We start from the raw sequence: 22,178 nt of genomic DNA, 5'->3' as shown, positions 1-22,178 counted from the left end.
CCAAGCTATGTCATTCATCCCAACTATGTCCTTGCAACTGTCCCTCACACCGCACAGGAAGTAGTCCTTCCAGCGTTTGGGGAAACCAATTGTACACTTTTGAACGGGCAGAGTTGACATGAGGGGTGAGGTGAGGGGTGATGGACTGGTTGGCTAGTCTATACTGACTGGAGTGTTGGGAATGTCAATGGTCATTGAGAATACTTTTCTTGGAGAGTGGCACTCGTGATACAAATTGGCTCGGATTTATGAATGGGCAAATGACGCATACATCATTTATTTTTATTTTTTCATGTGGAAGTTTTTCTTTGACTGAATAAGTAAGACCATGGAGGAAGGGTTAGACCTTTACCTCCATGGTTTTAATAAACATAAGTTGACTTGTGAAAATGTAAATGACGTACGCCGGTGTCTTACTTAGGAAAGCTGTCCCCGGCGGAGATTATGTCCCCTATATGGGAAATTAATAAAAGACGGCGCTATCAGAAAAAAACGTGTGCATATAATGGGGGACAGAACCTCCGGGGGGGGGGGGGGGGGCACGAATTCCCTGCCACACCGGCAATCTCATTCACTCAGCAGAAAGCCGACCAATGATTAGGCCACACTAGCATGCAGAGCAGGGATCAATCATACCGTCGTGCTAAATGAATTTGGTTCACAAGAGGGCGCTATCAGAAGTCTACAGGTCTCGTCGTACGGAGGAATGGGGGGGGGGGGGGGGGGCAATGACTTAAACAGTGTCAACCCCAAGACACTTCGGTGTGCAACCAAACTAAGAAAACAACTAGAAACCAAACAAACAACAGACGAAACAAGCAAACAACAAACTTCTTTCTGAAAATGTGTTTGAATAAAACAGATTTTAATAATAAAAGTCTTTTTTAAAACGACTTTCCCCATACTTCTCAAGTAACTGCAAACACTTGTTTTTTTCAAATACCAATCAGTAACAAAATAATTTAAACAATAAAACAGAGAATGGGAAACCTACCAACTAGTTCTATTTTTATAAAGCTAGCTTTGCAGCCAGAGAATTAAAACAAAAAATTGAATGAAAGTTTTTTAATAAAGGCTAAAAGCCACTCTAGTTAAAGGGCTACAAGGAAGAAATCATAGAAATGCAGAAATTCAGTGGAGCTGAAGGTAGGAATTTATATCCCTCTTAAAAGATGGCAGATCATAGGATGAAGGGAAACATACACCAGGCAAGGAGTTCCAAAGAGATGCAGTACGAGGGAAAAAGCTACTATTAGTGGTTATTCAATGGAAATGTTCAACTAATATTTTCTTTGCCAATTTATTATACCAATGCTTCTGTAAAACCTGTTGATTGACACCCCTCTATGTTGTATGGTATGGTCCAGCTTAGGACATCATGGCATATGAGCTGTTTGTGGGATGAAATCTAACATCTTCATCCATAACCACATTTCTTTAAAGTGAAAAGTTTCTCCAAATTCTTTAAAGCCATTGTACACTTTCGGTAAACTGTATTGTCCACAGGCCAACACTTCGTGTATCACAACTTATATATAAAATAACAAACCTGTGAAAATTTAGGCTCAATCAGTCATCGGAGTCGGGAGAAAATAATGGGAAAACCCACCCTTGTTTCCGCACATTTTGCCGTGTCACGACATGTGTTTAAAATAAATCCGTAATTCTGGATATCGAGAATTGATAATTGTTTCAATGTTTTCTCAAAAAGTAAAGCATTTCATGTAATAATATTTCAAGAGAAGTCTTTCAACATTACCTTCTGTAAACCCTGTAAGTTATTTGTAAATCTGTGAACTTTTATTCTGTTCCGAAAGTGTATAATGGCTTTAAAGAAACAAAAGCTTCTAAACTTCTAGCCAAGTAAATTTTAAAAGTGTTTATTGCCATTCATTTTAAGATTGATAACCAATTAAAGGATTTAGATATTTTTTTTTTAACACAAAACACAATGTACATTAAACTTTCACCATTTGAAGATAATGATAGTAGAAAGCGTACCTTAAAATATAAGTTGCTGAGGTGCTGTGGTTTTTGAGAAATGAGTACAAAACATTTCAGGAGTTAGGTCAGACTGCGTCTTGCCATGGTGGTGTTTCAGGCTTGAAACAACACAGAGGCTCTGGATATAGCTCTGGAGGCCAAGGCCTCTGCTGCTCCTGGTCTTGGCCTTGGTGCCCAGTTCCCATTGGCGCTAAGATTTCCCAAAGGAAGACCCATTTTTTTTTTGTAGAATGAAAATGGCCTTGCCCTTTCAAAGATGAAATACAAGGTTTGGTTTTTGTCCACAGAATTGAGTAGCTTCCCGAAGGAAGAGCCATTTGCAAAATGAAAATGGCCTTGCCCTTTTAAAGATGAAATTCCAGGTTTGTTTTTTGTCCACAGAATTGAGCAGCTCCGAGTCACGTTGCATCATGTTACATGTTGGATGTTTGGCTTGTTGCTTTTTGTACCTGCTGTGCTTGCTGCTGCTGCTGCTGCTGTTGTTGTAGTATTACGCTATACACGTTGCGACTATTCCAAGGATAGAGGGCGTTTCATTAGTGAGGTCTGACTGCGTATTGCCATGGTTATTGGTGTTTGTCCAGGGGATTGAGTAGCTCCAAGTCACGTTGCATCATGTTGCATGGTTGATGTTTGGCTTGTTGCTGTTTGAACCTGCTGTGCTTGCTGCTGTTGCTGCTGTTGTAGTAATGACTGCTGCTGTTGAGCGGCCTGTAATTGTACCCACTCCTGCTGCTCAATCACTGCTTGTTCCTCTCTTGCCTGTAACGAACATGTCAAGATATAATTTTAGTCTTTATAAAGATGCATTATAAGAAACTTTTAAGACTCATAATATTAATATATTACTGATAATGAAACCAAGAATGCCTCATAAAAAATAAAATAAAGGCATCATTAGTGAACGTTATCTCTATATTTCGCAAGCCTGAGGCAACCTGTAAAACAAGGGCGCTTGGTACGTGAACCAGGAACTCAGTGTTCTGGCTTCTATCTTTTACATGCACTACCAATCCTACTGACCTTTGACTGAATGGTAAAGTATCTTGCTCAAGGACACAAGTGTCATTGCTTAGGAAAATCTTTCTGCCGGAGATTCTGTTCCCCATATGGGGTATTAATATGGATTGGAGGGGGGGGGGGACACGACACACAGAATCTCCTGAGGGACAGAATCCCCTGCCTCACCATGACCGGGACTCTCAAACCAACACTCTGCTGATTACAAACACCAGAGCTTGCATTTGGTGCACTTATCCGCTTGACCACCACGGCACCCCACATCAATCCACCCCCTCCTTAGAGAAATAGTTCCCAATCCCAATTAACCTTTGCAAAGAGTTCCTCCTGTTGTCTTAGCAACTCTTCCACCGGTATGCCAAGGTTCTCTAATCTGTTGCTCGCTCGTCTCTTCTTAGCAGCAACCGTTTTACACTCTTCTAAAACGGACTTGCACTCCTCCAAGTACGCACTGAAACCCAAACTATCTAGAGCTGCAAAGAAAGAAAGAAAACATTTTCAGTATCATGGGCTCAGTGTGCTGGGCAACTCTTTGTGCACCGATGAAAGTAAAGCAGGGAACCGGTCACAAACAACATACATTACAATTCGGCTAGTAACCAATTGTTGCTATTTGTGTGCTAAAGCACCACCAACAAATTTGCCCCTGCTAAGAGGTCAAATGTCAAAATGTCACAAAAACGACAATGTTGCCAAATGAAATAGTCTGGTTCAGAATGATTGAGATTAATAATGATTGGTAAAGCATGACGGAGGTTTTGGTGCAAGACTTGTTCTCACCTGCCAGCACATGTTCGGGTGAAATCGTCTTCTTGAGACTTTTGTTGCACACATCGTTCGCCTCCGAAGACAGAAGATGGATAAACTCCGTACAACAGTTCAAGATGAGTTCTCGTGAGTCGTTGGAGACTCGGACTGAGGGTAGGAGTTCCTTGATCATTTTGTTAAGGGCTGCGCGAGGCACACTCAAGTCGTCCTCTGGCGTACCGCTTTCAGCCATTGCGTTACTTTGTGCGACAATCACAATGATTATGATAGTAATACTAATTAGTAGAATTATTTCTGAACTGTTAAATTTCAGCTTCAGTTTATCTCAGACCAGACCACGGATGAAGGAAACTTTTGTCCCAAAGTTTTCACTGTTTATCAATGTAATCCATACGGAAACGATAGAGGGCGTCATACACAGTGTCAGTGGTCACCAATATATTTTTACACTGCAAAAAGTAAAAAAAGAAATGTTCGTTCAAACACAATATTGAAATGCAATTCACTTGATTTGTACATCACATAAACACAGACAGAGCCTAAAATAATTTACCGTTTACTGTAAAAACAATGCTTCAAACATAAAATCCTTACCTAATCGTCCTTTCACACTTGTCACACACTTCTCTATTTAGGACACAGTGTGTATGGTAATGATGATGTGACTGGTACTTGTCTCTTGAGGGCGCTATATAACTCGACCGTAAACAATTTTTTACAAAAAAAAAAAAAAGAGCAAACTAAACAAGTTTGTGAACGTGGCAGCCCGGCGTTTCGGGTGAGTGATTTTAAAGTTTTCAATTGTTGATGTTAGAAGTAAATTTGCATTAGTGTGTAATTATTTAATTCCCATTTATCGGTACTTTAAAGTAAGGAAAGCATAGCATAACTCACTCAGTTTTCATGGATACAGAAATAGTTTATTTTATAAAATTAAAAAAATAACAGCAAAAATTAGAAAAAAGCAACACGAACGAGCCCCTGGTCGCGGGAAACTTTCGGATAACTTTCATTTGGCATTTTTAAAAGTGAGAGTTTCACAGTTTTCCTGGTGGGGCCGAGGAAAAGGGGAAGGGGCGGGTGCAGAAAGGAAACTAAAGGAAAATTTCCCAATTTCATGTTGCAGGGCATGCCTTTTTCTTAATCTTATTTCGATAAGAATGGTTAAAACTGTTTAACTTTTGTTTGTGGCTTCTAATTAATTCTAAAAACTTTGAGCAAAGAATAATAATGGATAAATTAATTATTACCAAGTTTAATTTTAAGTAAAATAATGTTTAGGTCTTGAAATGAAACTAATTCCTTTTTGTTGTTGATCCAAACAGACAGACGAATGACAGCATGGAGTGGGAAGGATTCACAGATGCACAATTAAACCGACTCAAGAGCAACCCCGATCAACATGATCAAGGTATTAAAGACAGACAGCCCTATGGACAGACAGACAGACAGACATTCATTGCGAGCTCTCCTAGTACTAGTCCCATAGTTGCGATTTAACATAACCCTCCTCTCCTCCGCAATCGGGAGGAGGGTTACGTTTATCGCAACTAACTAGTCCTAGAACTACGAGGTTCATTCTAGTGTGTGGAGACTATAACGGAATGAACCTCATAGTTAAGTTGTAGGAGTACATACATGTAATGAGTGTCCAGCATGCAGCACTAAACCTCAATGTGTACTTTTCACCCTAGCCATGGTGCATCGACTACAATATAACAGTTTGCTTTTGCTCATGGTAATTGAGTCTGCACTTGTAATATAGAAGAAGAAAAAGAATACTTCGCTAGTTAGGGAAAAAGACTGTAGCTGAACTACTCATGTTGTAGTCATATCCTTGCAACTTTAGAGTTTACAAAGAGCCTACATGCTTGCTTGCTTTCTGTTTATTGTCAAGATTTTGTCAACAGAGGTAACAATGCCCACATCAATTGCCCTGATGCCCTTTACAAACTTATATTTTTCTCATAGAAGTGCCCTAACCAGAGGAAATTTGCTTTAACCTTGGAAGATCAAAATTCAAGGACTGTCAATCTGTTTATCAATATCAAATTGATGAAATGTTTTCGTTTTCATTTTCAGATTCAGTTACAAATTATCACCAAGATGGAACGAGAACGGACGGACGGCATTATCAACAGGGCAGACCACAAACCTCTCGACCTCCATCCCAGAGGGGCAGAGGACCCCAAGGACAGAATCGTCCCCATGTGACGGACCCAATTAATAAAAAACAAATGCTGTCCAAACCAAAACAGGTGCAAAAACAACAGGGGACCAATCAGAAACAAGAGCAGATGCTATCCAATCAAGAGAAGGTGCAAAAGGAATCGACCAATCAGAAGCCAGATAGAACAAAAGCACCAGGTGTAGATTCATCCAAAACCGAAGTGAAAAAAACTGTTGAAGTTCAATCAAATCCTCAAACACCTGTTGGGGTGCATAGAACTAAATCAGTACAGAGTGCAGAAGCAGGAAAGAAAAATGAGGCAGGAGGGGACAGAAAAGTTCAAGATGAGCCCAAGAAAAAAGAGAAACCTCTGGGGAAGGAACTGGGCGAGGAGGAAGGACTGAGGTATGTTAAGTTTATGTGATTTTATTTCTCCCTGCTGAGGCTGTAGCAGGAAGGGACTGGTTTGACCAGAAGAGGTTGGGTTACCAGACAAAAAACAAAGGTGGGACGAGGGGGAAAAAACTCCAATGTTTATTGGGCGAGACAGACTAAAGAGGAGGTTAACTGTGTGAAAACATGTATCTTTTAAAATCTGAGTTCAGACTTTTTAAGTCGGCCATGTGAAGAAAATCAACCATTTCTTTTTCCACATGATTTATAAAGAAACCCTGCTCTTTGATAAGCTCTGTGAAATCTAATCAAAAGGGGTTTACAAAAATATGAAAATACTGGCATGATCATTTCAACATGGATGGATTCTAGTTTTAGACTTTTTTTAGAAATGACTCTCACTTCTGATTAAGAGAGTATTCTTTACTTTAAAAATTATTAAAGTTCCTGGTTTGTTTGATGCGTCTCTTTTGGTCCTTTGCACAAATCCCACTCATTCCTACTTGGTTTTGTCATCTTAATGATTTTTACAGTCGAGAGTTGAGCAAAATGGAGCATTTTCAACAACAGCAAAAAGAGATCGAGGATGAAAACTCACGCAAGAAGAAGTTATTGGCCATGGCCATTGCAGACAGGTAACTTGTTTGATTTCTTAAATATCAAGTAATAAACCACAAGGGAAACTGACTGGGTAAATTCTAAATAATTTGGCGTTGAACAAAGACACATTTACTAGTGTGGGGTTGGAACCAGCGACCTCCACATTAGCGTACCGGTGCTCCACCAACTGCTAGCTAGATAGCTAAGTTGGGAGAGCGCTGGCAATTTAACCAAGAGGTTGTTGGTTCAAATCCCACTCTGTCAACTTACCTTTCCGCAGAAGAACTTTAGAATAAAATGGACTAGACAATTATTTTTGCAAAACTCATAATTGACTTATTTGGGAAACATTTTAAAAAGAAATATTATTTTTATTTTGTGATTAGAAAGAAGAAGACTCAAGCAGAAACGAAACGTCTTGCCTACATCCAGAAGGAGTTGAGTAAAATTGAAGAGTTCTTGACCAACGATGTGAACATCCTTCGCGATAAGATCGAGGAAGCAAGCAGGAACTACAGCGAAGCTCAGTAAGTCAGCCGTAGGGATAGTCTTGGTTCAAGGAGCTTTGGTTGTTTCATCTAGAAAGCTCATATTGTTTATTTTCCTAACCAATAAAGGGGGTTATCAACCACGAACCGTCTTTTGACCATCCTGTTATATAATTTGTTTTTACCCTTACACCCCCCCCCCATCTTGGGTAGAATTTGAAGCCATTGGTTTGTATTGCTAGAGCAGATATCTTACCACTAGATAACCAAGCTCGCTCGATGGCTAGAGGCAGTTCCACCATCCTCTTAATAGGTATTGCAGTGGATGGGTGTTTACAGTGTTCAAACTTTGTTGTTTTGCCCATTTGTCACATTCTTCAGAGGTTTTTGCCAAATCTTAATTAAGATTTGTTCTTGTTTTTCTTTTTCTCAAAGGAAGCGCTACCAGAAAGCAGAGGCCGAGTTTGTGACGGCCAAAATTAGTCTCCACAAATTGAGCGATCACAAGGAAGCCCTCACCGAACATCTCTGCACAATCATACGCGAAAATGAGCTTCGCAAATCCAAGAAACTGGAAGAGCTCGTGGAGAAGCTAGACGTGGACAACTTTGAAACATTCGAGGCCGAGATGGAGGCAGGGAAAGCCCAGGCACAAGCTCGTCTGTCATCCTCCTCATCAGTTGGAGGTACTTCGGAAGATGCGAAGGGAACCCCGTCGACGGGAGAGGTCTCAGGTGAGGGTGGGGTTCCTGCCAGTCCAACAATCCCACCTGCTTCCAAGACTGAGGTCCACGATCCCCCAAGTACCCCTCAAGGCCAAGGGTCATTGACCTCTCAGGGTCAGGGGTCATTGACCTCTCAGGGTCGGGGGTCCATAACCTCTGGTGCAGGCGATGATGTCCAACAACAAGAGGTAACAGTGCCACAATTGAACTCAAATGAAATGTCGGAAACATTGGGTGAGACAGACTTGAATAAAAATATTGACGACTCTTCAAGTAAAAGCTCGGCTACTACAGGCTCAGGAGAAAGTATAACAACTGGGGTGTAGATTCTGGAACAGCGCTGTAAGTAGGAAAATTAAAAATTGAAGTTGACCCACCATATAAAACCCTCCAGATCGTTATAGACAGTTCATTTCTGTATATGACACTGCTTCTAAAATTATTTTGAAAGAGGAAAAAGTTTTGTTTTAAAACCAGATTCTTTTGAATGGTTTGAAGAAGGGTTAAAGAACGATTTGACTGATTTTGCCACAATCATCTTCCTGTGGGTATTAAAGTCTTCCACAATTACTTGTTTTTCTGAAGAATTTGTAAACAAAAATAGAAATTTAATATTCTTTTAAATTGTTGATAATAGAGTAATAAAATGAAACAATTCGTAATATTGTGCCAACAAACTTAATTAATTATATCAGAAGTCATTTCATAGCTTAATAGCTTAATAGGGTATTTACATAGAAAAATAAGTATTTTTGTATACAGCTTTTTCGTTTTTACTTAGACAACTTCAAAAGTGTTCAGTTTCTCAAACATGAAATATTCTGTATTTTCGTTTCGATGTATTCAAAAACCAAATCAATCAGTTTTCTAAGAGATACTTATTAAATTTTCTTATGGGAATTGTTGATAATTATTTATAAATAAAAAAAGAGTTAATGTCAACAACTCGCCAAAATTAAACCGGGCCCAGTTTCATAAAGCTGTTAAACAGATTTACTGCTTAATAAAACAGATTTTCCTGTGCTTAGCAGGTTTTTGTGATTGCAGGCTTTATGAAATTGGGTCCTGCTCAGTGGCAGTGCAACAGAGACTAACGCTAAAACTAATTTTTTTTAACACTTTCGCTCATCAGACTTATATTTTTTATATTTTTTCTCAAAGTGAAGCAATAAAAGTAGAACATATAGAGTGGAAGATTTTGTTTGAATAATTTATTACATAACAACGTCAAGTTCATACAAACTTAAAATTGTTTGTAATCAAAGTTTGTTTGGTACCTCTATTAAAGGGAAGGTACACGTTTGGTAATTATCAAAGACCAGTCTTACTTGTTGTATCCCAACATAAGCATAAAATAAAAAGCCTGTGAAAATTTGGGCTCAATTGGTCATCGATGTTGTGAGAAATTGATGAAAGAAAAAATTGTATGCCTTCAGATAAGAATAAAAGACTTCTAGCTAGAAGTCTTTTATTATTTTAGTGAGAAATTACCTCTTTCTCAAAAACCACAATATTCAGAGGGAGTCGTTTCCCACAATGTTTTATACTATCAACACCTCTCCAATGCTCGTTACCGAGTCAGTTTTTAAGTTAATATTTGTTTACGTGTACCTTCCCTTTAATAACCCTAACCATCCCCAATCCTACCACTGGTTGCTGAGGAATGTAAGCCCAAATAACAGTTGTTTGTCACTAATCAACGAGACAAAGCATTCTGTTGTCCAGTGATCATATACATTTTTCAACATTCAAGGATGTCAATTTAAAATCCAAGATGTGAGATATGACATCGTTGCAGAATTTTGTGTTCCAGCATCCAAGGACTGATCCATTTTAATCAGAGGGAGAACCTTCCACTTTTATCCTGTCACGTGAACATATCAAATCCCCAGAGTTCATCACTGTCGTCATTCTCTAAAGGATCTTGTAAACCAGTTATTTCCTCACTGGTACTCTGGTGTCTTTCTTCAGGAAGGTCACATGAGAAAGAACCGTCTCTTGGTTTCTGTTTTTTGAGCATGGATTCCCCGGACTGTCTGTTCATCCATTCATTGGTTTCTGTTCCACTGATTTCCATATCTTTCCGGCTATGTCCAGAGTGATGTTGGGAGGATCGTGTCGCTCCACAGTGCTTGCCGAGTTTGGCTTTAATCTCTGGTGTGGGGAGATCTAATCTCTTTGTCAAATTTGCCTGGAATCTGTTGAAATAAAGGGAAAGTTTTGACCAATCATCTTATAGTACAAGTTTTGCGCAGCGCGTACTATAAAGTTTTTGGGACCACTAGGACTGACCAAATTACCTCTGTACAACGAAACCTCTTTATAATCCAAGTTATAAGAGAACAGCAAAACAAAGAAACACAAAATAGAAATGAGATTCAAGGCCCAATTCCAAACAGTTGCTTAAGCAGAAAATAATGCTTAAAGATTTTCTGCTCAGCAAAAATGAGCAGGATACCAGTCACAAATGGTACATATTTCACGGTAGTTTAGCTGATAACCTTATTCTGGTAAGCATAATTTTGTTGAGCAACAAACCTCAGAATCCGTTTTGAGTTTTCTCGCAGCTTTGCGTTTGCTTGATCAACTAAAAAAGCCAGATACTCTGTAGAAACTAGGAGCCTAGCATCATCGGATAAGGGTACCTCTAAGCCATGGGTGCTTCGTACCGCCTGTAATGGAAAGAAAAACAACAATATTAGGGTGGGAAAAAAAGACGTAAATAAATAAATGTGGGAGTGGCTTTTCAGAAAGCAGTCTAGTCCATTTAATTGCTGAATTGAAAAGTGGAGAAAAAATGTTTTTTTCCCCAATGCTTATTATTTGATCATTGTGGATTACTTACCACCATCACTTTACCAGCCTTTCCAATAGTGATTCCAGAGTTTCTGAAGCCCGATTCAACTGCCACCACATGCTGTTCAAAACATCAAATTGAAATTGTATTGATGAAATTGTAAGCAGGGCTTGAATTCTACACTGGCCCTGATGTACCAGACAGTTTATGTTTAAAATGTGCCCCCAATTATGCAATTCTAGCTAGTCCATTGCTTGAGGTTCACTGTAAAAATAGCTTATTTAGGGGCATGGCGAATATCTTGAGGTAGCTTGTTTCATTCTGCAAATTTCTTGGGAGGAAGAAGAATTTGTTACAGTCTATGAGTGCAGGGGACTAAATAAATGCAGTTAAGTTGCAGCATGTTGTCAAGTTCCAACTGGTAACAAACTTGAGGACAGATAGAGAACTTCCAGTTGATGATTGGCCCTCCAATGTTCTTAGATGTTCCCATTCTAATTGAGATTTCCTTACCATCATCTTAGCATCCTCTATCGTTCGGCACTGAACATGGAGTATAAACGGTTCGTATTTAAAGACAACCTTGCCTTGAAGATCCTTTAGTGAAGCTTCCTGAGGAGGCAGATGAACAAAAACAAAAACTATCGAATATATGAATAATAGCATAAAGGAAGAACATTTTTTTTAAAGAATGAAGTAGTTTTATATAGAAGCATAAAACAGGCCTTGAACTTTGCTCTTGAAGGGGCACAGCAATCTTCCTCTTGTAAAAGAGGCACGTCTAGAGGAAAATCAAGTTTGTATTGGATCTTAAACTTACAATGTCTGCCAATTGAGTTGCCTTGTGTGAGACGTATAACCACTGACATCCTTTCTTCTTGATAACATCATTTTCCTGAATTTAGAAATTGGACAAAAATTATTGTTTCTTTTTACCAAGTTTTTTTTTTCATGCCTATTTTTTTATATAGGCTATAAAAAACAAGGTTTCAATAATAATGTTACAGTATTTTTAATATTAACACTATATCAAGTATAACCAGATAACAATTAAAAGTTGTTTTGTTTGTTTGTTTGTTTGTTTGTTTGATGGCGGGTCAACTCAAAACCAAATGTAAAACTGAACGAAATTTTATTGTTTGATTTGGTCCCTCTACCTAAGCTACTAACCCTAATTTCATTTCAGTACACTAAAAAAATAACAGTAAACTGAACACTTTTACTGAAACTTTAAATCAGAAAAACACGATCTGTTGTCAGTGTTGAGCCATTTGGTCATGTTGGTTATTCATCATAGGTTCATCATGTAGCCCCACTTGGCACGTCTTGGCACTTATGTGGCCATAGGCTAGCTGAATACTTGGCCACACAAGTGGGGCTATGACTCGGGAGCGTTCATAAGGTGCACTGACTACTGCGGCAGTGCAGCAATTTGCAGTGCGCACACACACACAGCATAGCAGTCGTCAGTAATTTACCTCGCAAACTACAATTATGCGACCGGAACAGGAGCTTGTAGTACAATAATGTTCAGTATCATTGATGTAGTTGACCAACTCTAAAATTTCTTCATCTATACTTCCTTTTTTGCTTAAATCTTGTGTTTTCAGATGCGTTTTCTTCGCTTGCATAAAAGATGACATGGGCGCCGCCATGTTGGAAAATATTTTCAGAAAACGTAAGAGGGCGCTCTGCCAAATCGCCAAGAACCAATCAAACTTGAAGAATTCCAGAAAGCGGCGGCTGCAAAACTTCAACGCTCAATGTGTACAAAACCTCGCTAAAATGCCTTATTTTGTCACCAGATAATTCGTTCACTTCAATTGAAGGTAATTTTAATAGTTTGTTTACAAGAATTGTATAATTCAAAGAGAGGAAGCGGTGGAATTTGTGCGTAATAATCTGTTATATTAGACTGTCAACGGACATTATTTGATGGTTTTGTGAATACTGAATCAGTGAACTGAATGTGACTACCCGAGTGTGTGGTCACAGTGGTGTGTGGCTGTGTGTGTTTGTTATTGAAAAAGCACAAACATAATTGAATTTGAAAAAGGATCGAGTAGGCCTAGTGTAGTAGTGACTGTTTGTTGACTGACATGTTCATTATTCACAAGCAGTACTGTTTAGTATTGTAGTACAATGTTATTAAATATCCTGAAGTCATCATGGTCATGAAACCAATAAGCCTGTTTGTTTGGATATTTTATTATATTATGAACAAACAATGACAGGTTGACCCTTTTTTGAGAAGAAAATTTTTTTTAGTTAGTACTACTTTTTATCCAAAGGGCCAACCAAGTGTCATAAATCATGCCCGTTTTGGAAAATTGTCCGTATCTTGCCACCACTTTTTCATTGGTTATGAAATAAAATACTATCTATTTTATTTTTACTCAATTTTGTCAATTTCCTCAAATTAGATATTCCTTTTTTGTAAAAACAAGTAAGTGAAAAAAATTGTGCCAGGCTGAGGATCTGGAGAGTCTACAGCTGTTTTTTGTGTGTGGAGCCAGTGAATATTTCACTGGCAGCATTATTTAAATCATTCGAAAGGTTCCATTTGAAAGGTTCCATTCATAATGTACAGATTTGAAAGTAAAGGTTTTTTATTGTTAAAAAAAACAACAACAAAACAACAGTTTTATATTTTTATGTTGTTGATAACATAGCCTAGTTAGTATTTGAATTATTGTGTTTTCTTCTTGTATTGTCAACAGCATCCAAACATGTCGGTGAAGTCAAATCGCCAGTCGGCTCAGGCGCTGTTTGCAAATGACCGCTGCTTCTCCGCAGGTGACAAAAACCAACACCTGAAGACAATAAAAGGAAAAGAAAACCATTGTCCGACACCAAAGGGAAGCACACCGAAGCGAGAACTTTTCCGCACACCGACTAATCGTATAAAACACGAAGCGCGAACTCCGCTAGGAACGCCTGAGTGTTTCAACCATGTTGAGTTTGAGACCCCGAAGACAAAGGCTGGACGATGGTCGGGAGTGAGCGATGATCACCCGGTCAGGGTGGATGAAGGGGATGGATTTAGCGTTATGGTGGCCGTCAGGGTCAGACCATTCAGTGAAAGGTAACAAAGTGCAGGCCTTAAATTCTGTTCTTGAAGGGGCACATCAATTTATTTTTCACAATTTTCAGCGTGTAAACACATTGTCCTTAATTTTGGTTTTAACAACCGAAATCAGCTCATTCTTTTTTTTAGGTTTTTCAGATACAGCTTTCTTGTATATGACTTCATTTCAAAGGCAAATATTACAGAATTTTCTTTTTTTAGTGTTTGGTTCGTAATCAGTAAGACGGGCCACAGAAAGAGCAATCTGGCACACCATCACCATACAGAAGCCATCACAAGGTCCTATGCCTGCTTGGACGCAAAAGTCATGTCAAGTCAATCAGTAAGCAGTCCTTGAACTTCGTTCTTGAAGGGGCACAGCAGTTTCCCTCTGATAGGGGGCACCTCTATGAGGAGAATGTCAATTTGAACAGGAACTTTGCACAGGGCACCACAGCAAAAGGACAGGGCACCATGCCATTTGCCGTTGGTGGTTAGGTCGAGGCCTGGTAAGCTATAGAATTAACCAGTTATGTATAATAAGGCTCCTGAATGATGGTATGAATTTTTGTACGCTTTTAACAGGGAGAAGAGCCAAAGGGATGTGAAATGCGTCGTATCCATGGACGGGAACGAAACCATCGTCACATCAAAGACGGGTCAGGTCAATCGCTTCCGCTATGATCATTGCTTCTGGTCATTTGACAAGGTCAAAGGTCAATACTCTGCCCAGGAGAATGTGTATGAAAGAGTGGGGAGACCGCTGCTAGACAGTGCTTTTGAAGGTTACAATACGTGTATGTTTGCATACGGGCAGACTGGTTCCGGGAAATCATATACGTAAGTGTAGACGTTTAAACCTCCGCTTGTTTACAATTAATTTTATTAAAAAAAAACAGCCCATCCAGGGTTTGTCCAAAATGTTTTCAGTAACTAGCCATCAGAACCAGTTTGATTGGTTTTTATTGTACTAGTATATGTCAGCTTTCTGACTAGTCCATAATTATTTCAAACAAAATAGGGATGCTATTCTTCACTGCACTAGCCAGCCGAATAACTTGAGGATTTGGACTGTTCCTCGGGGTGTATGTTTTAACACTCCTCACTGAAGATCTCCTCTTAACCGATCACAATGGATATACTGTCCCAGCGATTTATTAACAATATTTGTTACCTTCTTTTCTTTTTGAATCAATGATTTTATCTCAATTTTGTTTTTTTAGTATCATGGGATACAACAAAGAGACAGGAATCATTCCAAGATTCTGCCGAGAGCTTTTCAGACGAGTTGATGCTCACCAAGAAGAAAGGGTAGGAGATATCTTTCACTATTTCATCAACAGAGTTGCTGACTCTCCCTGATTCTGCAGACAGTTCCCTGAAAATAAACCAATCTTTCCTTGTTCTAATGACCTAATTGTGGAAACTTTTTTCCCTATTATATTATTATTATAATATTTTTTTTTTTATCCTCCCGATCCAGGCCAAGTTCACGATTGAGATAAGCTTCTTTGAGATCTACAATGAGAAGATTCACGATCTACTGGCGTCGTCTTCAGACGCTGATAAAGACGTCGGCAAGAAGCGAGCAGCAGTATGTCTTTTACCCTTCCCTTGAAAGAACCCTTCGTCCAAGACATTGCTTATCAATTTAGATCTTTTTCAAACAAACTTACTGGGAAATTAAAAGGCTGTGTTTGTCATCCAGACTGCAGCGTGTCCCAAACCTATGGCTGGAGCGGTCAAGCATACAAGTCTTGATTGACTGCATATTGCTACATCTTGCATCTAGCTAAATATGAATGGATTCAAGTTGCTTGTGAAAAACCAAGACATGAATTCTCTGTTTTCTCAGCAAGTACACAATTTACATTTTTGGACAATTTTCCCAAATAAATAAGCCTTAAATTGACAAAATTATCAAGAATCCATACATTGTATATTTGGTTTGCGGTAACATTATGTGTGTATCTACTTGCCAGAGCAAGCTAGTCGAAACGTTGAGACCAATTCAGAACTGACTCCGCGGCAGTACAGTTAATTACGATCTGCTAAAGTAGTAGTCCAGTCTATTTTCTATACCATCCGCACTGGTACAGAACTGAGAAGTCTCCCGAACCTCCAATTATCTACTCCGCGGCAGTAGAACAAAGCAAGACAGTTCGCTAAGAACAACTCTACCTGGCAAGTAGATACACACATGGTGTTACCGCAAACCAAATATATATTGATACCTCACCATGCAATGCCTCAAATCCTAAATCCATACATTCTAATGAAAATTCATACGAAAACAAATTATCTAGCTTTCAGAGTATATTACAATACAATTCTGTTGTGTTTATATTTACAGCTGAAAGTCAGAGAGCATCCGGTTCAGGGTCCGTATGTTGAAGGACTGTCAATGTAAGTATTGTCAGGCGTATTAATATTTCTGGTTGAGTGAATGTTTTGAGCAGCAAGAACTGAGGCTGTATAGTGATTTTTTATTTTTTATTTTTTGAGCACTGAACTTTTCTTTAAGTCAACATTTTTTTCGTTTGATTTTTCTACTCAGGTTTGTCGCAAATTCTTACGGAGACATACACAGCTGGATTGAGCTTGGTAATAAACAACGGGCGACCGCAGCAACGGGAATGAACGACAAATCCAGTCGCTCTCATTCTGTCTTTACTATCGTCATGACCAAAACAAAGGTATAGTGACAGGCATTACATAATACCAGCAGATTTTTTTTATTAGTTTTTTTTAAAAAGCATCGCCAAACATCAAAGCGCCAGACGGCCACTTCAAGCTGAGGGCTACACTAAACTGATTTTTCTGACTGTCACCAGGGGCACAATGCCGCCTACCCCTGGAGCTGAAACGGGGTTGGCCCCCTTCACAGTCCGTAGAGGATGTAGGCATGGGTATCATCCACTAGGAGCCTGGCTGGTGGAGCAGAATACACTGCCTTCCCATTTTTTTTACAAATCATCTAAGGTTAAGAGCCTTGCTCAAGGGCACAAGTGTCATGATCGGGTATCGAATCCACAAATACACTGTTAACACTAGAGCAACTCTGGACTCTTGATCCTTACTGAACACATTTTCCTTTCAGGCTGAGTTGATCGAAGGGGATGAGCATACCCACAATGTGACCAGTAAGATTAATCTAGTTGACCTAGCAGGAAGTGAAAGGTGTACATCGGCTCAGACTACCGGAGACAGACTCAAGGTATGTGGTTTGTAGGCTTAACCTGGTTGACCTAGCAGGAAGTGAAAGGTTTCTCTTTTAAACCATGACAAACTCAAAGTCTATGGTTCCCATTATATCATTAGCTGGTTTAATAAGTTTAACCTGGTTGACCTAGCAGGAAGTGCAAGGTTTTCCTACTATGACAAACTCATGTTTATTGTTTGTTCATTATCTTGTTTACGTGTTATTGTTAGTTAGATTAACCTGGTTGACTTTGCAGAAAGGGAAAGGTTTACTTGTTAAACCATGACAAACTCGAGGTTTATGTTTTCATTAACTGGTTTAGTAAGATTAACCTGATGGAACCCAGTAATTGGAAAGGTTTATGTCTACTTATTTTTGATTTAAATTTTTTCGAGCAGGAAGGAGCGAATATAAATCGATCTCTGATGACTCTGGGGAAGGTCATATCCCAGCTAGCGGAGAAGTCTGTGAATAGACGGAAGAAGTTCTTCATTCCATACCGAGACAGCATCCTGACCTGGTAAGAAATGTTTGCACGTCTCTCTTGTATGGTTTTGAATTTATTAGAACAAGTTGGTCCCAATCATATTGAGTTTTATGTGTGCACGATTCTGTTTCTTCAAGAATTTTTTGTGTAATGTAGGTTTCGGCTACAAAATTTGAGTCATATTGTTGGGAAGTAAACTTTTGCAAGATAATATATGGAAGTAAAGTAATTTTTACAAATCAGCAAAGAAAACCTGATTAAAAGGCTTGACCTTAAAAGAAATTCGCCCATGTTATCACTTTGTAATGGTCGGACATTTTTTGGCAGCAGACTCTCTAATGGGGTTTCTGAAAAAATGGTATCCTCCTAATTCAAGAAACGATATTGTCAACTTGATCAACAGAATAACTTTTTTTTCTCTAAAGGCTTTTGAAGGAAAGCCTAGATTTACAAAAGATGCTGCTGCAAACCTCACCTAGTTATGCTCCCAACAAGTTCAAATCTTATAATAGTTATCAATGGAATAACATTTTTTTTCCCTCAAAGGCTTTTGAAGGAGAGCTTAGGGGGAAACGCTAAGACAGCCATGATTGCTACTATCAGCCCATCAAGCTTGCACGTTGAAGAAACATTGAGTACACTACGCTATGCTAAACAAGCAAGATCTATCATTAATATTGCCAAGGTCAATGAGGATCCTAATGCTAGACTTATCAGAGGTATGAAAGTGGTTCTTATATTATAACTACTAGACTTTGGTTCTTTCATTACTACAACTTGGTTCTTATATTATTGCTAGACTTTGGTTCTTACTTTGCTAGACTGTGGATTCTTACAATGAAACAGACAAGGTCAATGAGGACCTTAATGCTAGACTTATCAGGTTATGAAAGTGGTTCTTACATTATTACTAGACTTTGGTTCTTTCATTACTACAACTTGGTTCTTTACATGCTAGAATTTGATTCTTTTATTTCTCTAATTTGTAGTTTTGGATTCTTTTATATGTAGCCTTTAGTTCTTACATTGCTTAAATTTTTGTTTTTTCATTGCTGTTCCTAGGTTCTAATCCTACGTTGCAAAACTGTTTTTTTTCATATATAGCTTGTTTTTAGTTTTTACATTACTAGAATTTGGTTCTAACATTGTTAGACTTAGGTTCTTATATTGCTAGAATTTGTGTGTGTAGTATTTTACTTTACCCCAATTATTGTATTACTGCATAATTTGTGTTCTCACGTTTGTTTTCTTTTTTACAGAACTGAGAGCAGAGATCACACGTTTACGCGGTCAAGGGTTCACAACGCCAACCCGATCCCGTCTGCCCTCGCAGAACACTCCGAAAGATGTGGAGAAAATCGCCCACACAGAAGCCATCAAGGAGTCATTGGCCGAAATTGCCGAACTGAGGAGGAAGTTGACTGAGTCTGAGCATCATATGAAGGAAGTAGAGGGGTCTTGGAAGCAGAGACTGAAGGAGAGTGAGATGAGACGAGTCAATGAAGTCAGGGAGATGGAGGTAGGGTTAAGGGTGGACTTAGTGGCGAGAATGGGGGGGGGGGGGTTGCTTCAAGGCTCAAATTAGGAAGGAAAATCCACAAGATCACAGGTTTTGTACCTCAACAATTTTACTGGACCAGCAAGACCAGAGAAAAACTTCACGGTTCCTTCAGGTGGGGTAGTTTTTCAAGAGTAATTGATCAGAAGTGGATTTTAAAAAAGAGATGATCGTGTGAAGAATTAATATGTGTGCTTTTTTTGCAGAAATCTGGGGTCACTTTCAAGGTTGACAACACTCTCCCTAACCTGGTCAATCTCAATGAAGACCCACAGCTGTCTGAAGTGCTACTGTATGTCTTAAGAGAGGGACAGACCAGGCTAGGAAAGACGGATGGACACTCGTGTCATCAGATACAGCTTTCTGGAGCTCTGGTCGAGGATGACCACTGGTGAGAATTTTTTTTTTTTTTTCTTCTTTTTTTCTCTCTCATGTCAACACTCAATCTCTCTCGTACAAACAATGGTTTAATGTTTATGATTACGAATTTTTTTGTTTATTCTTGGTACCCAGTTTAATATCCAACAAAGAGGGCGCTGTAACGGTTAAACCAGTCGGAGATGCGCAGACCTTTATCAATGGTAGTCTTATCTCAACTCGTCATACCCTTAAACATGTGAGTATCCTTCTTTTGCTTTCATTTACTACAAAGACAATAAAAAGGAGCATCAATGAGGCTTGCTAGAATTTTTATTTATTTTTGTTCAACTGTATCTCAATTTTTTACCCTTGTTCCGCTTGATATTTTTTATCTTGTGCTATTGTAGTTGTTCATTGGCTCTCTCCCATGCCACAAGGGTTTTTCCCTGGGCCTTCTGTATCTTCCTCGCTCTGGAAAAATTTACACTTTCAATCCCAGGCTGTGCTCTGTGGTCATGGATTGATGTGGCTGGCGTCCAACGGCACCCTTAGGACTTGACCATGTCGAAGCAGCGACCATTGCAATTCAGTTTTTCAGCTGCGATTAAGATTGATTTGCTCACTAAGTTATTGCATACTATTCAATTGAAGTTTTAGAAATATTTTTACACTTTTTTTTCTCGGCAGGGTGATCGGGTGGTTATTGGTGACCACTACTTCAGATTCAACCATCCACAGCAAGTTCACGATGGGTCCCGGTCATGCGAGAGTTCCGTTGGTGCAGTGGACTTTGAATTTGCTAGGAATGAGCTGGTCGCAGCACAAAGTGCAAGGTACGACTCACAAAGTGTGAAGAAACTCAAGTTTTAATTGTCAGATAAATAACAATGCAAAAAAACAAAACAATTACATCCCCCAAAGGTGATCCCTCTCCTGCCCCTTCCCAGATTGTATAGGGTGCGTTCGTTTAGCTTCCCTGGGTCGACCCCGGTCTGCCCCGGTACGTTTGAATAGCTTTGACGGGGCTCACCTGGGTCAGCCCCCAGTGCCCTGCTTGTGGAGTGGGTCACTTGGGGGTGACCTGAGGTGCATGCCGTCACCACGAGAGGGCGAGTGTCATCGTTCGATTAGCTCTTGTCAGGGGCTCACCCGAGTGAGCACTGCGGGGTTGACCCAGGGAAGCTTATCGAACGCACCCATTGTAACTTGGGTGTGATCCCTAGCTAAATGGCTGGTACATATTGAATGGCTTCTGACTGGCACCCCTGAACAAAGATATTGACCCTGCTAGTATGAGGTTACTGTTTGTAAAACTTGTAAGCGTCTGTGCAGGGATGAGATTGTTCACACTTTTGGCTGAATTCAGACTTTTTATGTCAGCCTGGTGAAGAAAATCAGACAATATTTTTTTCCACAAATAAAGAAATCCTGCTTGTTGGTCTACTTCTGTAGTGATTAAGATACTGTTTCCAAAAGCTCCTTGGAATCTATAACCCCCAGACGTTTCCTAACGGTAGAAATTGCATCATTTCAACCTACTTTTGAATTTTGTATCCAAGTTTCAGACTTTTTCGTTAGTAATGACTCTCACCCCTGGTCTGTGAAAATGTTTTTAGAATTGTAAACAATCAAATATTACTATTATTTTCAGGCTGGAGGCAGAGCTGGAAGAGGAACGACTGAAAAACCATCAAGAGAAAATAGCAGGAATCAGGCGAGCTCAGGTATGATACATGCTTCAATCTAATTGGTTACTACATTTCACATCTGTAAATCTTGGTAGATGTCAAATCTAAAGTCGGACAATGTGGTTATTTTCTTGGGGTTCAAGTGTGGAATTGAATGATCTTTGTTTATAATTTGATGATTTTTTTTTTTTTTTTTCTCTTTTTAAAAACTTTGTAGGAAGCAGCACAAATTGAACTGTCTAAACAGAGAAAACAGTACGAGTCCAAAATACAGCAACTTTGCCTTCAACTGGTGAGACCCAATCTTTTATTACCTCAAATTTCTTTCATTTGTTATGATCTTTTACATTTTCTGTGATTAATTCCAGTTTAAATCACACATTTTAAAGAACATTCATGTCAAAGACAGGTGTCCAACATAACCCCTGGTCACTGGGCCATTTATTTAATTCCTTGAACCGTCTCAGCTCCCTTGAGAGTATACAGACTGCTTCCAAGTATGTAGTGCACTAAGCTATATCAATCACAAGAACCATCTCTGCCCTCACAGGTCCCCATTTACCCCTGGATGGAGAGAAGCAATTATAGTTAAGTGTCTTGCTCAGGGACACAAGTGTCACGACCGCGATTCGAACCCACCTCTGCTGAAGAGAAGCCCCAGAGCTTGAGTTTGGTGCTCTTAACTGCTCGGCCACGACTATGACCTGGATTCAAACCCACTCCCTAATGACCTAACCACCAGGGGCCAATTTCATAGAGCTGCTTAAGCAAAAAATCGCTTAAGCGCGAAAATAGCTTGCTTGTTTTACACATGTTACTGGCAAAAATGTCATGCCACATACATTGCTTGT

General features: G+C 39.3%; 4 protein-coding genes across 5 annotated transcripts in view; 2 read left to right on the top strand and 2 right to left on the bottom strand.

Moving 5' to 3' along the window:
* Window positions 1-854: 854 nt before the first annotated feature.
* Window positions 855-4,430, bottom strand: LOC139947922 (protein Dr1-like). Of its 2 annotated transcripts, none has more exons than XM_071945781.1 (4): window positions 4,387-4,413; window positions 3,805-4,031; window positions 3,334-3,497; window positions 855-2,766 (listed from the first exon to the last, which is right to left on the bottom strand). In XM_071945781.1, exons 2-4 carry the CDS (start codon window positions 4,022-4,024, stop codon window positions 2,608-2,610), a joined length of 543 nt encoding a protein of 180 aa, XP_071801882.1. In that variant the 5' UTR covers window positions 4,025-4,031; window positions 4,387-4,413; the 3' UTR covers window positions 855-2,607. The 2 variants fall into 2 exon arrangements, with proteins under 2 accessions (XP_071801882.1, XP_071801881.1); XM_071945780.1 differs by having other exon boundaries at window positions 856-2,766; window positions 3,805-4,241; window positions 4,387-4,430.
* A 58-nt stretch (window positions 4,431-4,488) lies between these two features.
* LOC139947920 (uncharacterized) lies at window positions 4,489-9,223 on the top strand. The gene is made up of 6 exons (XM_071945778.1): window positions 4,489-4,570; window positions 5,118-5,203; window positions 5,875-6,367; window positions 6,889-6,990; window positions 7,342-7,482; window positions 7,879-9,223. The coding sequence occupies exons 2-6, from the start codon at window positions 5,134-5,136 to the stop codon at window positions 8,492-8,494; spliced, it is 1,422 nt and encodes a 473-aa protein (XP_071801879.1). The 5' UTR covers window positions 4,489-4,570; window positions 5,118-5,133; the 3' UTR covers window positions 8,495-9,223.
* A 141-nt stretch (window positions 9,224-9,364) lies between these two features.
* LOC139947921 (tRNA wybutosine-synthesizing protein 3 homolog) lies at window positions 9,365-12,620 on the bottom strand. The gene is made up of 6 exons (XM_071945779.1): window positions 12,444-12,620; window positions 11,786-11,860; window positions 11,479-11,577; window positions 11,014-11,085; window positions 10,707-10,840; window positions 9,365-10,366 (listed from the first exon to the last, which is right to left on the bottom strand). Exons 1-6 carry the CDS (start codon window positions 12,618-12,620, stop codon window positions 10,036-10,038), a joined length of 888 nt encoding a protein of 295 aa, XP_071801880.1. The 3' UTR covers window positions 9,365-10,035.
* A 69-nt stretch (window positions 12,621-12,689) lies between these two features.
* LOC139947919 (kinesin-like protein KIF14) overlaps window positions 12,690-22,178 on the top strand; it is a 33,419-nt gene continuing 23,930 nt past the window's right edge. The window contains exons 1-16 of the mRNA XM_071945777.1: window positions 12,690-12,794; window positions 13,686-14,050; window positions 14,618-14,872; window positions 15,256-15,343; window positions 15,516-15,626; window positions 16,386-16,438; window positions 16,590-16,728; window positions 17,133-17,249; window positions 17,633-17,754; window positions 18,268-18,440; window positions 18,981-19,240; window positions 19,486-19,670; window positions 19,793-19,895; window positions 20,327-20,472; window positions 21,291-21,363; window positions 21,545-21,619. Of these exons, the coding sequence (XP_071801878.1) occupies window positions 13,695-14,050; window positions 14,618-14,872; window positions 15,256-15,343; window positions 15,516-15,626; window positions 16,386-16,438; window positions 16,590-16,728; window positions 17,133-17,249; window positions 17,633-17,754; window positions 18,268-18,440; window positions 18,981-19,240; window positions 19,486-19,670; window positions 19,793-19,895; window positions 20,327-20,472; window positions 21,291-21,363; window positions 21,545-21,619 (2,256 nt within the window). The 5' untranslated portion in view covers window positions 12,690-12,794; window positions 13,686-13,694. The remainder of the gene's footprint in view (window positions 12,795-13,685; window positions 14,051-14,617; window positions 14,873-15,255; window positions 15,344-15,515; window positions 15,627-16,385; window positions 16,439-16,589; window positions 16,729-17,132; window positions 17,250-17,632; window positions 17,755-18,267; window positions 18,441-18,980; window positions 19,241-19,485; window positions 19,671-19,792; window positions 19,896-20,326; window positions 20,473-21,290; window positions 21,364-21,544; window positions 21,620-22,178) is intronic.

This window comes from Asterias amurensis, chromosome 15 (genome assembly GCF_032118995.1).
Source record: "Asterias amurensis chromosome 15, ASM3211899v1".
In the NCBI taxonomy this organism is placed as follows: domain Eukaryota; kingdom Metazoa; phylum Echinodermata; class Asteroidea; order Forcipulatida; family Asteriidae; genus Asterias; species Asterias amurensis.
Note: the sequence above shows the minus strand (reverse complement) of the source record. Positions and strands in the feature narration are given on the sequence as shown.